Source organism: Bubalus bubalis, chromosome 22 (genome assembly GCF_019923935.1).
Source record: "Bubalus bubalis isolate 160015118507 breed Murrah chromosome 22, NDDB_SH_1, whole genome shotgun sequence".
Classification (NCBI taxonomy): domain Eukaryota; kingdom Metazoa; phylum Chordata; class Mammalia; order Artiodactyla; family Bovidae; genus Bubalus; species Bubalus bubalis.
This window is the reverse complement of record NC_059178.1, coordinates 39,887,971-39,907,966: the sequence shown is the minus strand read 5'-3', so window position 1 is coordinate 39,907,966 and position 19,996 is coordinate 39,887,971. Positions and strand designations below refer to the sequence as shown.

At 42.4% G+C, this 19,996-nt stretch overlaps 1 protein-coding gene across 29 annotated transcripts in view; it reads right to left on the bottom strand.

Annotated features, from left to right (window-relative positions):
- Positions 1 to 19,996, bottom strand: part of DTNA (dystrobrevin alpha) — a 454,458-nt gene that overhangs the window by 32,686 nt on the left and 401,776 nt on the right. For all 29 annotated transcript variants that reach the window (XM_025273381.3, XM_025273382.3, XM_044934684.2 and 26 more), the window contains 3 exons: positions 12,145 to 12,232; positions 8,707 to 8,804; positions 3,486 to 3,599 (listed from right to left, as the gene is read on the bottom strand). In XM_025273381.3, coding sequence (XP_025129166.1) covers positions 3,486 to 3,599; positions 8,707 to 8,804; positions 12,145 to 12,232 — 300 coding nt within the window. The remainder of the gene's footprint in view (positions 1 to 3,485; positions 3,600 to 8,706; positions 8,805 to 12,144; positions 12,233 to 19,996) is intronic.

The window sequence follows — 19,996 nt, the reverse complement described above, 5'->3', positions numbered from 1 at the left end:
TGATCATTTAGAAAGGTTGTGGTGCCCTTAAGATAAAAATAAACTATGTGTTCATGAAAAGCAAAGCACTTATTTTGCTGCCCTCATTTCCCTGGTAAAGAAATTTCTCCTGTTGGCTTCTCAATAAGAGGCCCAGAAAAGATGTAATAGATGGAGGAGACCTCTGTCAAAGCTACAAAAAGGAGTTCCTTTGGCGGCTTCACATGGTCACCCCTCAGTGTGAACTCAAGGCCAAAGTGATTGGCAAGAGGTCACTGTTTTGGAACTCTTGAAGAAATGACTAAAGGATAAAACACTCAGAGCAGGGTTCCTGGGTATTTGTGAAACTTCCCAATTGTTAAAGTGCTTAGCACAGTATAAGTGGTTCATCATATCCAGAGAAATATCCTTCAAGGGACGGTACTTATTCCAGGCAGAAGAAATGTGGAGAATATGGAATGCTTGCTAAGTTGCTCCAGTTGAGTCTGACTTTTGCGGCCCCTTGGACTGTAGCCTACCAAGTTCCTCTGTCCATGGGATTTCCCAGGCAGGGATACTGGGGTGGGTTGCCATTTCCTCCTCCAGGGAATTTCTGGACCCAGGGATTGAACCCAGGTCTTCTGTGTCTTCTGCATTGGCAGATAGTTTCTTTGCCACTGAGCCACATGGGAAGCCCGGCACACAAATCTGCATGCATGCATGCATGCTAAGTCACTTCAATTGTGTCCAACTCTTTGTGACCCTATGAACTGTAGCTCATCAGGCTCCTCTGTCCATGGGATTCTCCAAGCAAGAATACTGTGCCCTCCTCCACAGAATCTTCCCGACCCAGGGATTGAACTTGCGTCTCCTGCATTGACTGGTGGGTGTTTTTTTTTTTTTTTTTTTTTTTTTTTACCACCTGGGAAACCTGAAGAATATGGAGGCAGGCAAGCAAATCAGCTAGGATATAGGTGTTTCAGGTCTTAAGCCAGATGTGTGGGCCACCCTCTGATAGTGATGGCCAAAACTCTAGAAGTTCCCCACAGAGCCAGACTCCTTAGTATGGCTTTAAACTCAGCTAGGGTCATGAGAGGGGGTTCCAGGTGGTGCTAGCGGTAAAGAATCTGCCTGTCAATGGAAGAGATTAAGAGACACAAATTTGATCCCTGGGTTGGGACAATCCTGTGGAGGAGGGCATGGCAGCCCACTCCAGTATTCTTGCCTGATGAATGCCCATGGACAGAGGAGCCTGGCGGGCTATGGTCCATTGGGATGTAAAGAGTCAGGCATGACTGAAACGACTTAGTATGCCTGCACATACTAGATTCAACTTTCTTTACTTGTGAGTCTGAAGGGCTGACATCATCCTATTTGGCAAAATATGCTACTTTCAAGCAGTGATTTACTTTCATAAGCCCTTGAGGAGGAGGAGGATGTAAAACATTCTTTTCCTTTTCATTTTCATCCCTTCTGGGTGATGGTGTGGCAGAATATGCAAGAACTGCTAAAACATCTCTCTGAAAGTAGGACCAGAAATCACATATATTGAAAAGGAAGACTTTATGTTTCTTCCATTAAATTATTTTGTTCTTCTAAAGTGTGATGTGATCTTTGCACATCCAGAAGCCTCTACAAGCTGCAATCTCTACAGATCTCCTTTCCATAACTCAGGCCTTTGGTGGGTCTCCCCCTCCAGTCAAGTGTATGAGCCTGGGGAGACTGGATCCCACCTGAGAGGCAGGACCTGCTCCCTGGCCAGGTGTGCTGAGTGCTCAGATGTGAATATGTCCATAGAGCTGGGTTAGAGAGGAGCCCCTAGAAAGATCCATACAATCAACCGGGACTTGGTAAAACACAAATACAGCCATACAGAATGTGCTAAATTTAGTCTCCTTGTAAGGAGGAAGTTAAAGTGTTAGTCACTCAGTTGGGTCTGACTCTGTGTGGCTCCATGGACTGTAGCCCACCAGGCTCCTCTGTCCAAAAGTTTCCCAGGCAAGAATACTGGAGTGGGTTGCCATTTCCTTCTCCAGGGGTTCTTTCTGACCCAGGGATTGAACCCAGGTCTCCTACATTGTAGGCAGATTCTTTACTGTCTGAGCCACCAGAGTAAGCAAGTGGCGCTCTAATGCTGACTAGGGGCACTCTAATTTCTGAGCAGAGGCATCTGTTCTTATTATAAAAAATTAATAAGAATTAGTTGCCTTGGAGTTAGATACATCTGAAATACATTTGACATCCAAACTGAAAGATGGAAAGAATGTTATACTTGCTGACTCTGACTGCCTTGTGAAATATGACATTTCCACTAGGGAGTATCTTTGGGTTATGTTTGCACTGTTTTCCACACGGGCAGGTTTGGGTCAGTGCCATATTCAAGGCATGTTGGTAAGTCTGAAGCAGAGACCCTGGTCTGACTCCTTTTGCACGTGCTTACAGTCCTCATCCACGCCCGGCTGCTGTCTACAATCTGAGGCTGAGAAGTACCCTGAAATTCAGGGGTGGAACCAAATGACCTTCTTCAGTCCTTTCCAGCAATATGTCATGATGACCGACTAGGTAACACCAGGCCTTTAAATTCATTTGCAGAACAAGAAGGTGTGAGGATCTGTATAGAAAACTCTTAGGGACCAAGAGTTGGAGAGAATTTATGGGTCACAGATAAATTTTTAAATTTAAAAAGTGATGATTATTTAGTTGTTTACATGTTTGTTTTGTTGATCACTTTTATCATAAACATATTGTTGATAGTGCAAATAACTAAAAAGAGTTGAATTCAAATTCTTTTTTCCAGCAAGACAGATATAGAGAACAAACTAGTGGTTACCAGAGGGGAGAGAAAAATGGGGGATGGGAGATACAGGGCTAGGCATTAAGAGGTACCAACTATTATGTATAAAATAACCTGCAAGGATATATTGTAAAACATGGGGAATATAGCCAATAGTTTATAAAAACCATAAATGAAGTATGGGGTTTCCCTGGTGGCTCAGGTGGTAAAGAATCCACCTGCAATCCAGGGGACCCAGGTTTGATCCCTGGGTTGGGAAGACCCCCTGCAGAAGGGAATGGCTGTTTTCTCCAGTATTCCTGCCTGGAGAATTCCATGAACAGAGGAGCCTGGAGGGCTACAGTCCATGGGGTCACAGAGTCTGATGTGACTGAGCAACTAAGTGCACACAGCACAGCTTCCGTAATATCATACTTACACAATAACTGACATCAACTATACTGTAATTAAAAAAAAGAATGCACAATAAATTTTTTTTTCCTAGTGAAACATTTGATTTTGGATCTGAAGAACACTGTGTCCTTTTCTCTGTGTCAAAGAAAAAATTAAAATGTAAATAGCTTCTTTTCTCAGACCCCCAAATCTCAGCAATGAGATGTGTGCTATAAAAATGAAAGCAAACAGCCATTGGCAGCTACAGAGGTTGACGACCATTTTCCGGTGGACACTGTCAGAAGGTTTGGACGATCTCAAACACTGCCCTTCCTGAGATGCCTTGAGCTCCTTTTCTTACCTGAGGAGCCGCAGCTCTGCCAGCAGAGTGGGGTTCTGCTGTGCCTTCTCCGGCGTGGGCTGAGAAGCTTGTTCATGCTCTAGCCGCAGCCTCTGGATCTCCTGTAGGATTTCTCTTGGGAGAGAGGAGGAAGGAGAGAAACCTGGTCAGTTAACTTCCAGGACGTGCAGGATCTAACATGTGAGCTGATCAGGGCCACCAGAGCAAAGAAAGAAGGGGTCGTCCTGTGTGTTGGAGCAAAACCTATCCTCATGAACTGATGGTGTTTATGAGGTGTTGGCTGTAGCTAAGTTGTGTTAGGGGACTGTTGACTGAAATAGTCTGCATTGGTCAGGCACGGTGATAACTGATGATAACTGCTTGCTTGAATTGTCTCACAACTAAGGTTCAAATAAGGAATGTGCTGTGCTGCTGCTGCCAAAAACTAACTGGGAGAATCTGGGAGGGACCAGAGGAGGGTGGAGATGACCAACCTCCCAGAATCCTTTGCACAAGAATCCATCTTGGCTGAGAGTTTCGCTTACCACCAGGAAGGACCCTGAGTGTTAGTCGCTCAGTCATGTCCGACTCTTTGCCACTCCCTGGACTGTAGCACCCCAGGCTCCTCTGTCCATGGAATTCTCCAGGCAAGAATACTGGAGTGGGTGGCCATACCTTCTCCAAGGAAGGAACCTGAGTCAGACCAAATATGGGCCAAGCAAGATGACTGGCCAGAGACAACTTGGAAACTAACCCCAATTACCATAAAACCTGAGACTGTGAATCAGGAGGCAGAGCAGTCCTCCTGTGTTCCTGTGGGCTGCTCGTCCCCTGGGGCATCCTTCCCAACGAAATCTTTTGCTTTGTCAGCATGTGTGTCTCCTTGGACAATTCATTTCCCAGTGTTAGACAAGAGCCCACTCTCAGGCCCTGGAAGGGGCCCTCTTCCTGCAACAGTTGAGTGCTGTGGATGAAGGATACTGCCTGCATCTCCAGTACATCCTAGGAACCAGGAAGGCCTGCTTGTGTCATTGGGACCTTCAAACTGATTGTTCTCCCCAGGACCTAATCTCTCTAGTCAGTAATATAATGCTGCAGTAAAGTGTTCAACTTTGCAAAGCACACTGCTTAAGAGATGAAAATGAATCTTCCTCTTATTTATGATCTCAGTCTGACACCTTATACTACCTGCAGATACCAAGTAAGAGATGCTTGGAAGGAAAATAAGGATAAATGGCATTCATTTTACGAAACTAAATAACCCCATTCTCACACCAGAAATGAAATTCTTCTCACTGAATTTATTTGAAAAGCCCCCAGTTAGGCAAAATTCTTTTCTCTTTTCTTAACATTTTCAAGCTTAACAATGGATCTCAATGAGGGTAGCCTTAAGAAGGAAAGTGATTTTAAAAGGATTCAGTGTAATTGAGTCAGTGACCGAAGAGTGCTATTGGTGTGACCTTGGTCAGGGGTGAGACGTGTCCGTCTATCATTAATGTTGGGTTCTGGTTTGCCTTGCATTGGGGTGAACATTAGGCCAGCCATAAAAGATAGGTGACCGACAAAGCAAATTATCCCTAAGTGAGTTAGATGCTATTAGGCAAGGTTACAAGTCATGGGTTCTTGGGGGAGGGGTCAGCCTCCCATCCAGTAAAATGCAGAAGAGCCAGTAAGACAGAACAAAGCACCGAGAATGAGAATGGAAGGTGAACCTGGTGAGCAAGGGGGCTGGGTGACTTTCCATCTGAAAGGCTGATTTACAATCTCCTGCTCCACAAACACGCCAGCATCAAGAAGCTAATTACGAGTGAGTCACTGTCCCTTTCATGGATATGGACCATAATTCAGTGGTTTTCAATTTTTTTTTTTTTGCTCCCCCTTGGTGTTTCAGGTGGAAATTTTTCTTTAAAAGGAACCTTCTATGGAAACCTAACATATCAGACAGTTAAGAAGAAACTTCTCTGGTTAAAGAAGGGCGCGCCCTGCACTCCTGGCTCTTCTTCCTTCCTCTCTGTGTGTGCAGTTGCTTCGGTTGCGTCTGACTCTGTGTTATCCTATGGACCGCAGCCTGCCAGGCTCCACTGTCCATGGGATGCTCCAGGCAAGAAGACTGGAGCAGTGGCCATGCCCTCCTCCAGGGGATCTTTCCGACCCAGGGATCAAACTGGCATCTCTTTCAACTGCTGCACTGGCAGGTGTGTTCTTTACCACCAACACCACCTGGGATGCCTCTTCTTCCTCTTCATGCACCCCTACGGGGCCCCTGGGGTCCCAGAGAGCTCAGCCTGAAAATCAGTGAGCTGAGATTTCCAAGTTCCTCAGGGCTAACATCCTGACATTCTGTGACCTCCACTAGGTCTCCTTGTTGATTCTGAGGACAGAACCATGACAGAACCATTTTGCCCCAAAGAAGGAAAATAGAGAAGCAGCTCTAGCAGAAAAAAACATAATGATAAGGTAGGCAAGGAGCATGAAGTGCTTAGACTACACCCGGGAACTGTGTTGTCTTCTGGTATGTGTGTGTGCTCAGTCACTAAGCAGTCATTGTCTTCTTAGTCTTATTTAATCCTCCTAACAGTTCTATTAGGAACTGTTCTATATACAGGGACTGCTATTATCTGTCTCATGAATGAGGGAATCGAAGCATAGACTGGTTACAAATCTTGTCCAAGTTCAATATCTAGGTGGTAGTGGTCATTTGAACTCAGGTTGGTGTGCCCCGAAGCTCATACATAGCAGACTCCTTTAGTTTTCACTACTTGGTCTTACAGGTGTAGCCTAGGCAGGCTGTGACTTAGACAATGTAATTCGAAGAGTCTTGCTACTCCTAATACTAACTCCAACTGGCTCCTCTAAGTAGGCTCTAAGGAAGCGTTATTTTCTAAAGATCACTGCTGAAACATCCATGAACTACCTAGGGTAGTCACAAAGTCAAGTGAGCAATTCTATCCTCCCTTGAAGCCCAGAGATCTGATTACTGGGTTAACTGTCACTTTAGAGACCATGGGATCCCTGGGTGATTTCCATGGTACAGGAACTGTGACCTGGATAAGCTTCTGAAACACGGTTCTAGAGTCATCCATGGGGTTGAGGCTGCTGGCTTAGAGAGATGAGTTCGGGATGGACTAGATGATCTTTAGGCACGGGGTGCGGAAGGAACTCAGGGACAGGATGAAGCTCTCTTCCTGCCATCTTTTCTCATTCCCATTCCTCTATTCTCTCTCTGGTCCTTCAGAAAGTGCAATCCCCAAATGCCCTAGAACTAAGCAGAAGGAGTGGTAGCATGGCACACCCAGCACAATCATGGGGCCTCTTGTTGATTCTGGAATCCCACGTGGAGGTACATATTCCTGGGTTATTTCCTTAAAGGAAGTCCCGATTTCCTCCTCGAGTCTCTTCCCAGGCGGCTCTAGTGGTAAAGAACCCACCTGCCAATGCAGGAGAGACTTAGGTTTGTCCCTGGGTCGGGAAGATCCCCTGGAGGAGGAAATGGCAACCTGCTCCCATATTCTTGCCTGGAGAATTCCATGGACAGAGGAACCTACAGTCCACAGGGTTGCAGAGTCAGACAGGACTGAAGCAACTTAGCACACACGGATGACATCCCTATGCTGAGTGGAAGCAGAGAACTGGAAGGGAGAATAAATGCTTTGGAAAGGTAGGAGAGTAGATCAAAATTGCAACCAAGATTAGCTATTTGTGTGCTTGTAAATTTTCAGTTTAGTCTTTTTTTCCAAGAATATGAAAATGTCCTGAATTTTTACCTTCCTTTCAACTTTTTTCAGTAGAACTTCAAAGAATAGCTTGACCATTTATCCCAAGATTTTCAGGTCAGACTCTATCGGCATGTAACAATGATCACAACTTTCTCCTTTACCAGTTTGATCTCAGAAGGCACATCAGTGTTTAAAGATGAGATTAAATATTAAGACATTTTGGGGCTGCTCTGAGAAATACAGAAGGTACAAGTTGTTTTTATGTGAGGCTTACTCAGCACTGAGTTTAAGATCTGACTCAGCAATTTATTATTTTCTCACTCAGTATATATTTGCTGAGCTTCTACAGTGTTTCAGTGTACCAGGCATGGTTCTGGAACCCAGGGGCCATTTGTCATGGACTCAGTTCTCAAAGAAATTCCATATCTGTCAGATGAGACAGAGAATAAGAAGGAAACAGACACTTGAATGCATTTTTTTTCATGCATTCAAAAAGAGATAGGCATGCATGTGTGTGCATGCGTGTGCATGCACACACACACACACACACACACACACACAGGGATGTAATAGAGAGTGGTTCCTGGAGTAGGAGGTATCAGAGAGGTGGTCTTATAGGAGATGCCACTTGAGCTGAGACCTGAGCAGTGAGGAAGAGCCATCTCTGCAGAGACCCTGAGGAAGAGCTCTGTAAGCTAGGAGAACAGCCAGTACTTGAAAGGCTGTAAAGAAAGAAAGAAGCAGGAGTGTAATGAGTAAGGTGGGCAGTGGCTGGAAAGGGAGGCAGGAATCAGGTCAGGTTGGACCTGCCGGCTGTGGTCAGAGGGGGGGTTTTATTCAATGTAACGGAAACTCAACAGAGATTTTTGAACAAGAAATAACATGATATGATTTATGTATTATAAAGTGACAGGTTGCACTGAGTGGGAATGGAGGAGATGAAGTGCCTGGTTTTGGGGAACTCTCAAGGGGCAGACGGTGAGTCAATCTGTGTTGAATAAAGAGGAAAACCTCCTGATGGATGGGGCGTGGAAATGTTTGGCTTGAATGAGTGGGTGATGGTGGTGTCCCTAGATGCCTCTTTGGCCCGCGATCCTCACAGGGCCCTCCCTGGTGAGACTTCTACTTGTCTCTGGATGATTAAGATACTTAGTCTTTAGCACCCAGGGGGGCCCTTCTGCCTTAGACAGCTCCTTAATAAAAATAAGTATCTCAGAAAAAGGGAACTGATACTATCTAGGGACATTACATTAATTGTATTGACATCTCTGAATATATATATATATACATATATATATATATGCGTATATATATATATATATATTTTTTTTTTTCCCCTCATGAAGTTTCTGATGATCTAAAATTTAAAGATTAGTTTTTCAGAAGCAGCATCACTGACTCTAGATGACTTCCCTTATATGTATATGCCTACAGGGTGAAAAAAACCTGGACAGTTAAAAGCATGACTATAGGCTATTAATGAACGTGCACTTTGATCATAACAGCCAGTCTGTCTAAAGTCTTACCTGTTCTTGTTTTCTAGTTCTGCGATCAGCTGCCTTTGTTGCTTATTTGCATCAATGGTGAAGGAGATGTCAGGGGCGCTCCTCTGCTGAGTTGGCTGCTGTAAAATACGTGGTTTACACTATTTAGTATCGGGCAGGGGAATCTATGTGTGTTTGAAAAGACAGGAGTTGTGAGATACGCACACGAAAGAGACAACCATTTTTATCAAAACAAAAAAAGCAAAACACGTAAAATTAAATGGCCGTTCCTCTCCTAAGGACCAGCTTTTGGGGAGGTCTGGAGCACATTTATGGGATGGAAAGGAGAAAAGAATTCTTTTGCAGGCAAATACACAAAACATGGGAAAAACTGGTTCCAAATTTCTGATATTGGGGAGCGAGTTCATTCTTGCCATGCTGTTCCCAGTGCAGCTATTTTTTTTTTCAGTAAAGGGCTTTCCTGGTGGCTCAGATGGTAAAGAATCCACCTGTAATGCTGGAGACCTGAGTTCGATCCTTGGGTCTGGAAGATCCCCTGGAGAAAGGAATGGCTACCCACTTCAATAAATGAACCACTGTTGAGGTATCTTTCTCTAGAATTACTGTTCAACCACTGTAATATATAATTAAAAAATGTATAGTTTTAAAGTGAAAGTGAAAGTTGCTCAGTCATGTCCTACTCTTGTGACCCCGTGGACTATATAGTCCATGGAATTCTCCAGCCCAAAATACTGGAGTGGGTCGGTTTCCTTCTCCAGAGGATCTTCCCAACCCAGGGATCAAACCCAGGTCTCCTGCATTGCAGGCGGATTCTTTACTAGCTGAGCCACAAGGGAAGCCCAAGAATACTGGAGTGGGTAGCCTATCCCTTCTCCAGCAGATCTTCCCCACCCAGGAATCAAACCAGGGTCTCCTGCATTGCAGGAAGATTCTTTACCAACTGAGCTATCAGGGAAGCCTATAGTTTTAAAGTCAGAGTTATTATGACTTTTTGTCTCTTCTTCTTTTGGTCAAAATACTTCCAGCATTTCTTCACTCATATATGTAATTTTCTGTTGATGGGTTGCAACCAGCTTGAACAACTGATGTAAATGCAGTCACCACTTTCTCCCTTCTTATATAATCACATATATTGATATAGAAGAATATGATTATATAAGAATTATATACATGGCTATATATGACTGCTGCTGCTGCTGCTGCTAAGTCGCTTCAGTCGTTTCCGACTCTGTGCGACCCCAGAGAGGGCAGCCCACCAGGCTCCGCCATCCCTGGGATTGTCCAGGCAAGAACACTGGAGTGGGTTGCCATTTCCTTCTCCAATGCATGAAACTGAAAAGTGAAAGGGAAGTCGCTCAGTCGTGTCTGACTCTTAGCGACCCCATGGACTGCAGCCCACCAGACTTCTCCATCCATGGGATTTTCCAGGCAAGAGTACTGGAGTGGGGTGCCATTGCCTTCTCTGGCATATATGACTAGATATCATATATATGATTTTATAACAATAGATATGTATATATATCTCATATACTGTATTTATATGTTCTGTCCTGTACTGTGCTTTCTTGCTGAATTGTGTCCGACTCTTTGTGACCCCATGGGCTGTAGCCCACCAGGTTCCTCTGTTCACGTGGATTCTCCAGGCAAGAATACTGGAGCGGGTTGCCATGTTCTCCTCCAGGGGATCTTCCCAACCCAGGGATTGAACCCAGGTCTCCTGCATTGCAGGTGGACTCTTTACCATCTGAACCACCAGAGAAGTCCAAGAATACTGGAGGGGGTAGCCTATCCCTTCTCCAGGGGATCTTCCTGACCAAGAATCAAATTAGGGTCTCCTGCATTGCAGGCAAATTCTTAGCCAGCTGAGCTACCAGGGATGATGCGTGTATGTGTATGTGTATTTAGTGAAGGAATTATTTGATATTGTTTTATAGAAAAAGGGTCAGGACTTCCCTTGTGGTCCAGTGGTTAGGAATTCGCCTGCCAATGCAGAGAACACAGATTCGATTCCTGTTTGGGAAGATTACACATGCCAGAGGGCAACTAAGCCCATGAACCGCAACTACTGAAGCCCGCACGCCCTACAGCCCAGGCTCCACCCACAAAAAAGAAGCCATTGCAGTGAGAAGCCTGCACACCGCAGCTAGAGAAAGCCCGCATGGAACAGCGATGAAGACCCAGCACAGTCAATCAATAAACAACAGGGCCAGATTATGTAGATTTCCCTGTGCTTTCTTCGCTCTACAATACATTATAAAAATTCCCCCCAATTTTTAAAGCAAATAAAAAAAAATCACAACTAATCTTTCTACCACAGAATGTCAAGCTTTAAAAAAACAGCACCCATTGTCTAAGCCCAAAGACATGGAGAAATGCTGCCTGAATTTTAATTTCAGAAAACTAACTGTAGGGAAAGGTTTAAACTTGGTGAAGCTCTGGCTTTCATAAAGTTTCTCTATCACTTTTTAATTTAGCATTTCTTTTAACAAAGATACAGTTTGTATTAGTATTGAAGAATTGTGAGGTCCTATATTTTATATTCTAAATGGTCTTCTATAGCTAAGTCTGGCCTTTGGCACCTTTGACATGTGATGAAGGTTTTTTTTTTTAATTTTATGACATCATTTTCTCTTTCTTGTACATATTTTGTATATATTTTGTGTTCTGTGCTCAGTTGCTTGCTGCTGCTGTTGCTAAGTTGCTTCAGTCGTGTCCGACTCTGTGAAACCCCATAAACGGCAGCCCACCAGGCTCCTTTTCCCTGGGATTCTCCAGGCAAGAACACTGGAGTGGGTTGCCATTTCCTTCTCCAATGCATGCATGCATCCTAAGCTGCTTCAGTCATGTCTGACTCTGTGCAACCCTATGGACAGCAGCCCACCAGGCTCCTCTGTGCATGGAATTCTCTAGGCAAGAATACTGAAGTGGGTTGCCATTTCCTTCTCAGTTGCTTAGTTGTGGTCAATTCTTTGTGACCCTGTTGACTGTAGTCCACCAAGTTCCTCTGTCCATGGAATTTCCCAGGCAAGAATACTGGAGTGGGGTGCCATTTCCTACTCCTGGAGATCTTCCCAACCCAGGGATTGAAACCCATGTCTCCTATGTTTCCTGCATTGGCAGGTGGGTTCTTTACCACTGCATCACTTGCATACTGATAAAAGCAGAAATTTATCTAAGCCAGCTGTGGATTTGAATCATTGCTTGCTCTTTATATTTATTGATTAGACATTATCCAGAGAAATCAGGAGTTGGGCTGATTCAGCACTGTTGTAACAGAATCCCTCAAGCTCTGATTCACGCTAGACCAGAATGATAGCTGAAAAGTGAAAAATCAAAGCAGCAGAAGCCAGATTGTTTTTAGGTCTTGCAAATGGCTCAATAGCAACCACTTGGCTCTGCTGTTGTGGCACCAGCAACAAGACCACAGTCAATGTGACATCTCTCGTGCAGACTACTTACAGACGAAGTGGACTCTGCCGCCAGTCTGGCCGCATATCTGGCAATCAGCCGGTGCTCTTCATCAAGCCGGTTGGAGCTCTCAAGCATACTGTTGAGAACAGAGCAAGAAGGAACCTGTTAGGCAACTGAGAAAGACAGGCATGTTCATACTACCACCCAGGGAAGGGGGAGGGGTTTGCTATTTCATTTTTCAGTGCAAAAAATTTGAAAGCCAAAACAAAGTCCTGTTAGATTATTAATATCAGACTCAGATTCCTGAAAAAGTGAAAGTGTTAGTCACTCAGTTGTGTCTGACTCTTTGCAACCCCATGGACTGTAGCCCGCCAGGCTCCTCTGTCCATGGGATTGTCCAGGCAAGAATACTGGAGTGGGTTGCCATGTCCTGCTCCAGGGGATTTTCCCAACCCAGGGATTGAACCTGTGTCTCTTATGTCTCCTGCATTGCAGGCAAATTCTTTACCATCTGAACCACCAGGAAGCCCTGACATGATATAATATGTGGCCAGGAAGGTCATTAATAAATCTTGACTTACTAAGAAAGCTCCAAGGAGTAGTGACTTTTCTGATAAACATTTCTGATGAAAGAATACTTTCTCTTTAAGTTGTATTGCCTTTAACCATTTTATTTCTTTATTACCCAAGTAACATGTACTCCTTGGGAAACTGATGTGTTAGACAATAAGAAAGCAAGAAAGAAGAAGAAACTGATTGTGGTCGGGTCCCAGTGATCCCCACCTCCTGATATTCACACTCCTGTGTGTAACCCTCTTCCTTTACAATGGACAGGACTTATGGACTTGCTTCTAGTGAATGGCATGTGGCAGAAGTAACGGAAGGTAACTTCTAAGACTAGGTTATAAAAAGACCCTGACTTCCATCTTGGGCATGTTTTTTTTTTTTTTCTGTCTCTTGAGCTCTTTTGGGTTGCCTACCCTGTGGGAAGCTGGAAGCCATGTCATAGGCTGCTCTGTGGAGTCCCAGGTGAGGAGGAACTGAAGTTGGCTACTAATCATGTGACTGGACCACCTTTGGTAGAGCCTTTGGATGAGACCACAGCCCAGTGGACAGTTTGATATACACCTTGGGTCCTCAGCCACAGACACCTAGGCCATACGTGGATTCCTGACCCACTGTCTTTGTTGTTTTAAGCTGCTAAGCTTTGGGGTAATTTCTTATACAGTAGTACACGATGAATACAATTTCTCATCTACAATATTACTACCCAGGTAATTTGCTATTTTATATTTACTTCCAGAGAAGTCGAATTATATTAATAGTAATGGCTTCTAATGGTGTGAATCATTTAGTGTCTCCTATAAATTTATGAAAATTCTTCCTACTAGGATAAGATTAGTCTGACCCCTTAAAAACCTCTTAAAAACTGCAGGACTTCCCTGGCACTTAAGATTCTGTGCTTCCAAGGTAAGGGGTGTAGGTTAGATCTGTGGTTGGGGAACTAAGATCTCACATGCCTCATGGGGTGTAGCCAAAAAAAAAAAAAAAAAGAAGAAAGAAAAAAAAAAAACAAAACACTAAAGCAAATAGAAGCATTATCAACCCTCCCAGAGAGCTGATATTTCAGAAAGCCCTTCACTTAAGACAAAGTTTTGGGTGCTAATAAAATTTTTGTTTGTTTGTTTTTTTGTGAAACATACCAGTAACACTAATCCTGTTAGTAGACTAGTTAGCCGACTAGTTTGGTTTATCAGTTATTATGGTGAGTATCAGGTCAGGAACAAGATTAGAAACCAGTTTCCTCTCAACCCCCAGATATACTTATATTCTCCTCCACTGGCTCTTACATTTAAGCTTGTTCCTTAAAAAGATTAATCCTCATGATTATATATTAAAAATGACACACTTCTATGCCAACATAAAGGTTATAAGAATTACCCACCAAAAAGACTTGGATTCACATAAAGTACGTACATTTATATTATTTATGTGTACATTTACATACACAGTAAACATGCAACATAGTCTTTTAACCTTTGTTCTAAAGTGAGAGGATGAGTGAGACTCAGCATATTAGCTATGTCACTTCCAAATAGCTCTTCTTGGTTCAGCAGAATACACTAGTGTAAGCTTTTTTTTCTGGTCATTTGGAAGATATTCCTGTCTCTACTATCTCTGCTTTGTCTACATTTCTCACATGAGTAAACTATATCTATTCTTATTCGAATGCTTCCACTAGACGATGCCCTTTTCTCTAAGTTGCCATTTCCTACTTAGGATATTCCTGAATTTCTCCATTTACCAAATTATTTCTCCATCATCAGAGAAATAGTCTTCTATTTCCTGCTGCCCAAATGAGATAATGCATGGAAAAAGCATCAAACTGATATGATTCCTGTGCTGTGCTAAGTCGCTTCAGTCATGTCCAACTCTTAGTGACCCCATGGACTGTAGCCCTCCAGGTTCCCCTGTCCATGGGATTCTCCAGGCAAGAATACTGAAGTGGGTTGCTGTGCCCTTCTCCAGGGGATCTTCCTGACCCAGGGATCAAAATATGATGCCTAGAATACATTAAATGCTCAAAAATATTAGTTAATATAATTTTATTGTTATTTTGCCTCTGAAGTAATCTGTTCAGATTCACTAATGATTCTTGTCTCCTTCAGTGTCACATACCATCCAACAACCATCTAGAGCAGGGTTTCCCAAACTTTAGTGTGTATACATATCATGGAGGGATCTTGTGAAAATTCAGTCTCTGATTCTAGAGTGGCGGTGGTGGGATAGGATGGGATCACAGAACCTGCATTTCCAGCAAGTGCTCAAGATATGTTAAAATGCATTTTGAGTAGCAAGGACCTAGAAGATCTTGAAAATAAAATGGAAAAGTTAAACATGTGAAATGAACCCTAAATGTAAACTGCATAAAAGAGATCATTTTTCATATCCATATAGCATTGTGATATTTTACAAATATTCCCTTAAGATAGATATTCTTAGGTTCAGGGCTCACCTATGTGTAGTACTATTCCCAGTGGATTGAGGTTTCAATCAGCATACCAATTCAGACTTGGAATAAGAAACTATTTTACTAGCCAAAGGCTGAATTAGTTCTGGACAATGGACGTTTTAAAACAGATGTTTAAAACAGATGTTTTATAATACATGTCTGCACTTTGCAGTGGTTAAAAGTAATAGCTGAATTTCTTGCTACAGCTTTAATAAGAAAGTGAAAGTTATGCTGTCCTTACTTTAAAATAAAACTGCCCCACAAAGAAACAATTCAATTTGATTTTTAACGCATTTATCATTTTCTGGTTGGTATATTAGAGACCATGTGTCTAATTCAACACAGTTTATGTAGACAAGGCTCACTGCTCTAAGCTTGGGACAACGATCTGTTCGACTGCCTGAAAGTGACTTTGTCAAAAACATTTGTGAGTGTTTTGATAAATAAATAATAAAAAAAACTTTGATAAAGGAAAAAAAAAAAAACCTCATGATAAAAGTACCTTTTATCATGAATGACCAGCAGGTATAAATAATATGAAGGTTACATAAAAGGAGCCTGCTGGAAATGCAAGACGTGAAGGTATGAGATTTTGTCTAGTAAGCTATAACTCATACTTCCCTGCCCCTCCTTCCCCAGCACCGAGTTAATGAGGGGTGAAATGATGGATCGCTTCTTTGTGTGCACAAACGATTTCTGAGTCCACATGTGTAATTTCCGTGCATTCACATTATACAAGGGTGAATGAAGCATTCCCCTAATAAATTCCATTATTTCAAGACTTCAGTTACAAATAGTCGAAAGTAAATGACCAATAATCCCTAAATCATTAAAGAAATATCAATCCCAACATCGTCTCCATCCTTGCCTATTCATTTCCAGATTTTATAATCTTGCTATAAGACCGTGATGAATTAAAAAGAGGCTGCTGTGTAGACTTGAGTTCAGAATGGGGAAATCTATTATTTTGCAAGTTCTCCACTTTCTACCTTAAATACACGGCATCTGTTGCTGTGATTTCAAAATGGCATCTGGGAAACTTGAGTGGCAGGGCCAGGGCCTCCTAAATTATGATGTAGTAGCGATTTCTGGGAACTCAACGTTCGTTCACATTTCTCTGCTATCTCTACAGGCCCGTTTCCCTGGCGGCCCAGGGTTTAGGACTTCACAACTCTCACTGCTGAGGGCTCAGGGTCATTCAATCCCTGGTTGAGGATCTAAAATTCTACAAGACATGCAGCAAAAAAAAAAAAAAATCAGAATAAATGTAAAAAAATGTATTTGTCTAAACCTGGGTCATGAAAAGATTCACTTATATTAAAACAATACAAAACAATAAGGTGATCCAAAGGGCACCAGAAATACCTCTTCATTTTTCCTTAGTATTTTTTCCACTTGTCTGAATGGTGACAGAAACTTTATCACTAGAGATTACTTTTTATGGTCATTAAGTATGACTGCTCTTTTATTAAAATGCAAATAGCTATTAGGAAGATTACTGCCTGAGAAGGCATTACTAGTTATTACTTAAGGGGAGGATGACTTTTTCCTTATCTTTCACAGTTGGTTAAGAGCAAAATGCCATAGGAATCTTCTTCCCTAGTGGCTCAGATGGTAAAGAACCTGCCTGCAATGCAGGAGACCTGGATTTGATCCCTAGGTCGGGAAGATCCCCTGGAGAAGGGGATGGCTACCCACTTTAGTATTCTTGCCTGGAGAATTCCATGGACAGAGAAGCCTGATGGGCTACAGTCCATGGGGTTGGAAAGAGTTGGACATGACTGAGTGACTAACACACACACACACACACACACACACAAGGGGAGGATGACTTTTCCTTATTTTTCACAGTTGGTTGAGAGCAAAATGCCATAGAAATCTTCATGGATGATAATAATAATGATAATAATAACTTACAATAAGAAAGCCTTCTCTTTAGGGGTGCCTTCAAACTCCTTTATCAAGACCCTGACTTTGATAACCCACTGTGTTATAACCGTCCACCAAGGCTATGCCTTCTACCGCTACACACTCTCAAATTCTTCCATTTCCTTCAACTCCAGCTGCCCCAGATGTGGCCCAGGCCACTGTCATCTTATCCTGAATGAGTGTAAAGTCCTCTCAAAATTTACTCTGATTTGAGTTATTCTTTCTTCCAATTCATTTTCTGTCCTAGAGTCATCGATCTTTCAAAAGTGAGGTTGGTTGAAGCATTCCTATACAGAACATTCTTCAGTAGGTTCTCATTGTTCGAACTCCTAAAGAAGACTTCTAAAGTCCTGTATAGTCCAGCTTCATCTTTTAACCCATGGCTTTACCACACTTAAGCTCAAATGCACCATATTCTCTCTGCTCTAAACAATCTCTCTGCCTCTTCCACCCACTTCCACTTGGCTAATTTCTCTTCATTATGGTATTGACTTTGTCATTTCCTGCCCTCTTGTCCAACCCCCAAATTCAGATCTATTGTGTCTTATATATTCCACAGCACTTTGCACTGCACTGGTCTTATTATAACTGTTATCTCTTTGCATTTTATAATAATTGCCTTTTTCATTTGCCTTTATCCTTAATTAAACTGTAACTTCTCTGAAACCAGAATGGTTCAATCTTTTCACCCTTGGAACTTGAGTGTTTAGCACAGTGCTTGAAACAGGAACTACCCAAGAATCAGTTGGACAAAAGAACAAATAGAGGTTAGCTCATATAGGCTTGCAATGTCATGGTCTTTGGACCACCTCTTTTGAAACCTGTTTGGCTCTGTATACATCCTCAACACTTTGAGAAAATCAGAAGAATACAGATGAAATACTGTGCTTTAACACTAGCCATGCCATCTAAAATCCAACTAATTATTTATGTTTGGCAGAGTTAAAAATGAAGATACATTTTATGGCTGCATACAGATTCCTAATCTGCTTTGTATAGGTGTTTAAGTTCATGGAAATGTCATTGTACTCATTCGTATTTATCAACAGTAGATCTTTCTCATCCCACCTCTTCAATAATGGCAAATTCTCTTTGGCTCACATTTTGTTGTTGTTTTAAAGGTTAGATTGCAGATGGTGTCAAAGAGGTAAGCTCCCACTCAAAAGAAATGCTTACACTTAGGAAGGGTGAATAGCTGGCAGTGGTGTTATACAAGAGTGGGTACGAGGTTGGGCTGGATCATTTCTGGATGCAAACCTTAGCCATCTCAATTACTAGCTGTGTGACCCTGCAAAGATCACTTAACCTCTCTGTGCCTCAATTTTCTCATCTATTAAAAAGTTTATATATTCTCATGTATAAACTTACTACATGGCTTATTGGGAGGATGACCATGTAAAGCATTTACAGCCGTGACAGGGTACATGGTAAGGCTGATTGAAGTATCCTTTTTAACTCTTACCTATAACAGATAATATTATTTGGTATACCTTTTTTTGCACCATCACTTCCTTATCTATAAATCAGGCTTTTTTGCTCAAGAAAATGTGATTGGTTACTGGTCAGTGTTCTAGGTTACATCAAAAAGAAGAAAAACAGTTTAGCAGAATCAATGAAGTATTTTATAGAAGCACTAGGTAGTCTTTATATCTCTAATTTCCTAAATAAAGGAAAGTATTAGTTTAACAGTGATAGTCTTTTCTTATTTCTGTATGCAAACTGCAAAGTGCCATGAATTTTTAATCAAAATGTCCCATTTATACAACTTATCAAGCAACATATGTGACCATGTCCCATTCTGCATTCTTTATTTTAGCATATTTGGACAAAGTACACTCTAAAGTTCATCAGCTCAACAATATTGATGATGAGCTAACAATGCTTATTTTTATCATATTACAGTGGACTGGTTTTACAAAATGGGATTTAAAATCTAATTTATGTGCCTTCAACCCTATTCAAAATTAAGTGAGTAACTAACACTGAATTATTCCTGTGTTCCCAGTACCATACTAGCTCATCTACATCAGTAACCTCAGCAGATTGGTAGTGTCACTCTCATTTTCCATGGAAACATAAAATATATTAGAATTTATAACAGGAAGTGAACTCATCTTAAAAATCAATTTATCATCTGATTGATTATGCTGAGAAAATCCCTGTGAGTACAATGCAGTTCATGCAGATACATGCATTGGTGTGTGTGACATTCTTCAGGTCTACATTTTAGGACGCTGAGGAGGTACCCCAGGTCCGAGGCCAGGGGCGGCGGCCGAGGGGAGCAATCCCACGTCCAAGAAGGAGTGGCTGCGCGGGCGCAGGAGGGCCGACAGGAGCTACTCTACATTCAAGGTCAGGAGGGGCGGCAGTGAGGAGATACCCCTCGTCCAAGGCAAGAGAAATCCAAGTAAGATGGTAGGTGTTGCAAGAGGGCATCAGAGGGCAGACACACTGAAACCATAATCACAGAAAACTAGTCAATCTAATCACATTGGCCACAGCCTTGTCTAACTCAATGAAAGTAAGCCATGCCCTGTGGGGCCACCCAAGACGGGAGGGTCACGGTGGAGAGGTCTGACAGAATGTGGTCCACTGGAGAAGGGAATGGCAAACCACTTCAGTATTCTTGCCTTGAGAACCCCATGAACAGTATGAAAAGGCAAAATGATAGGGTACTGAAAGAGGAACTCCCCAGGTCAGTAGGCACCCAATATGCTACTGGAGATCAGTGGAGAAATAACTCCAGAAAGAATGAAGGGATGGAGCCAAAGCAAAAACAATACCCAGTTGTGGATGTGACTGGTGATAGAAGCAAGGTCCAATGCTGTAAAGAGCAATATTGCATAGGAACCTGGAATGTCAGGTCCATGAAACAAGGCAAATTGGAAGTGGTCAAATAGGAGATGGCAAGAGTGAACATCGACATTCTAGGAATCAGCGAACTACAATGGACTGGAT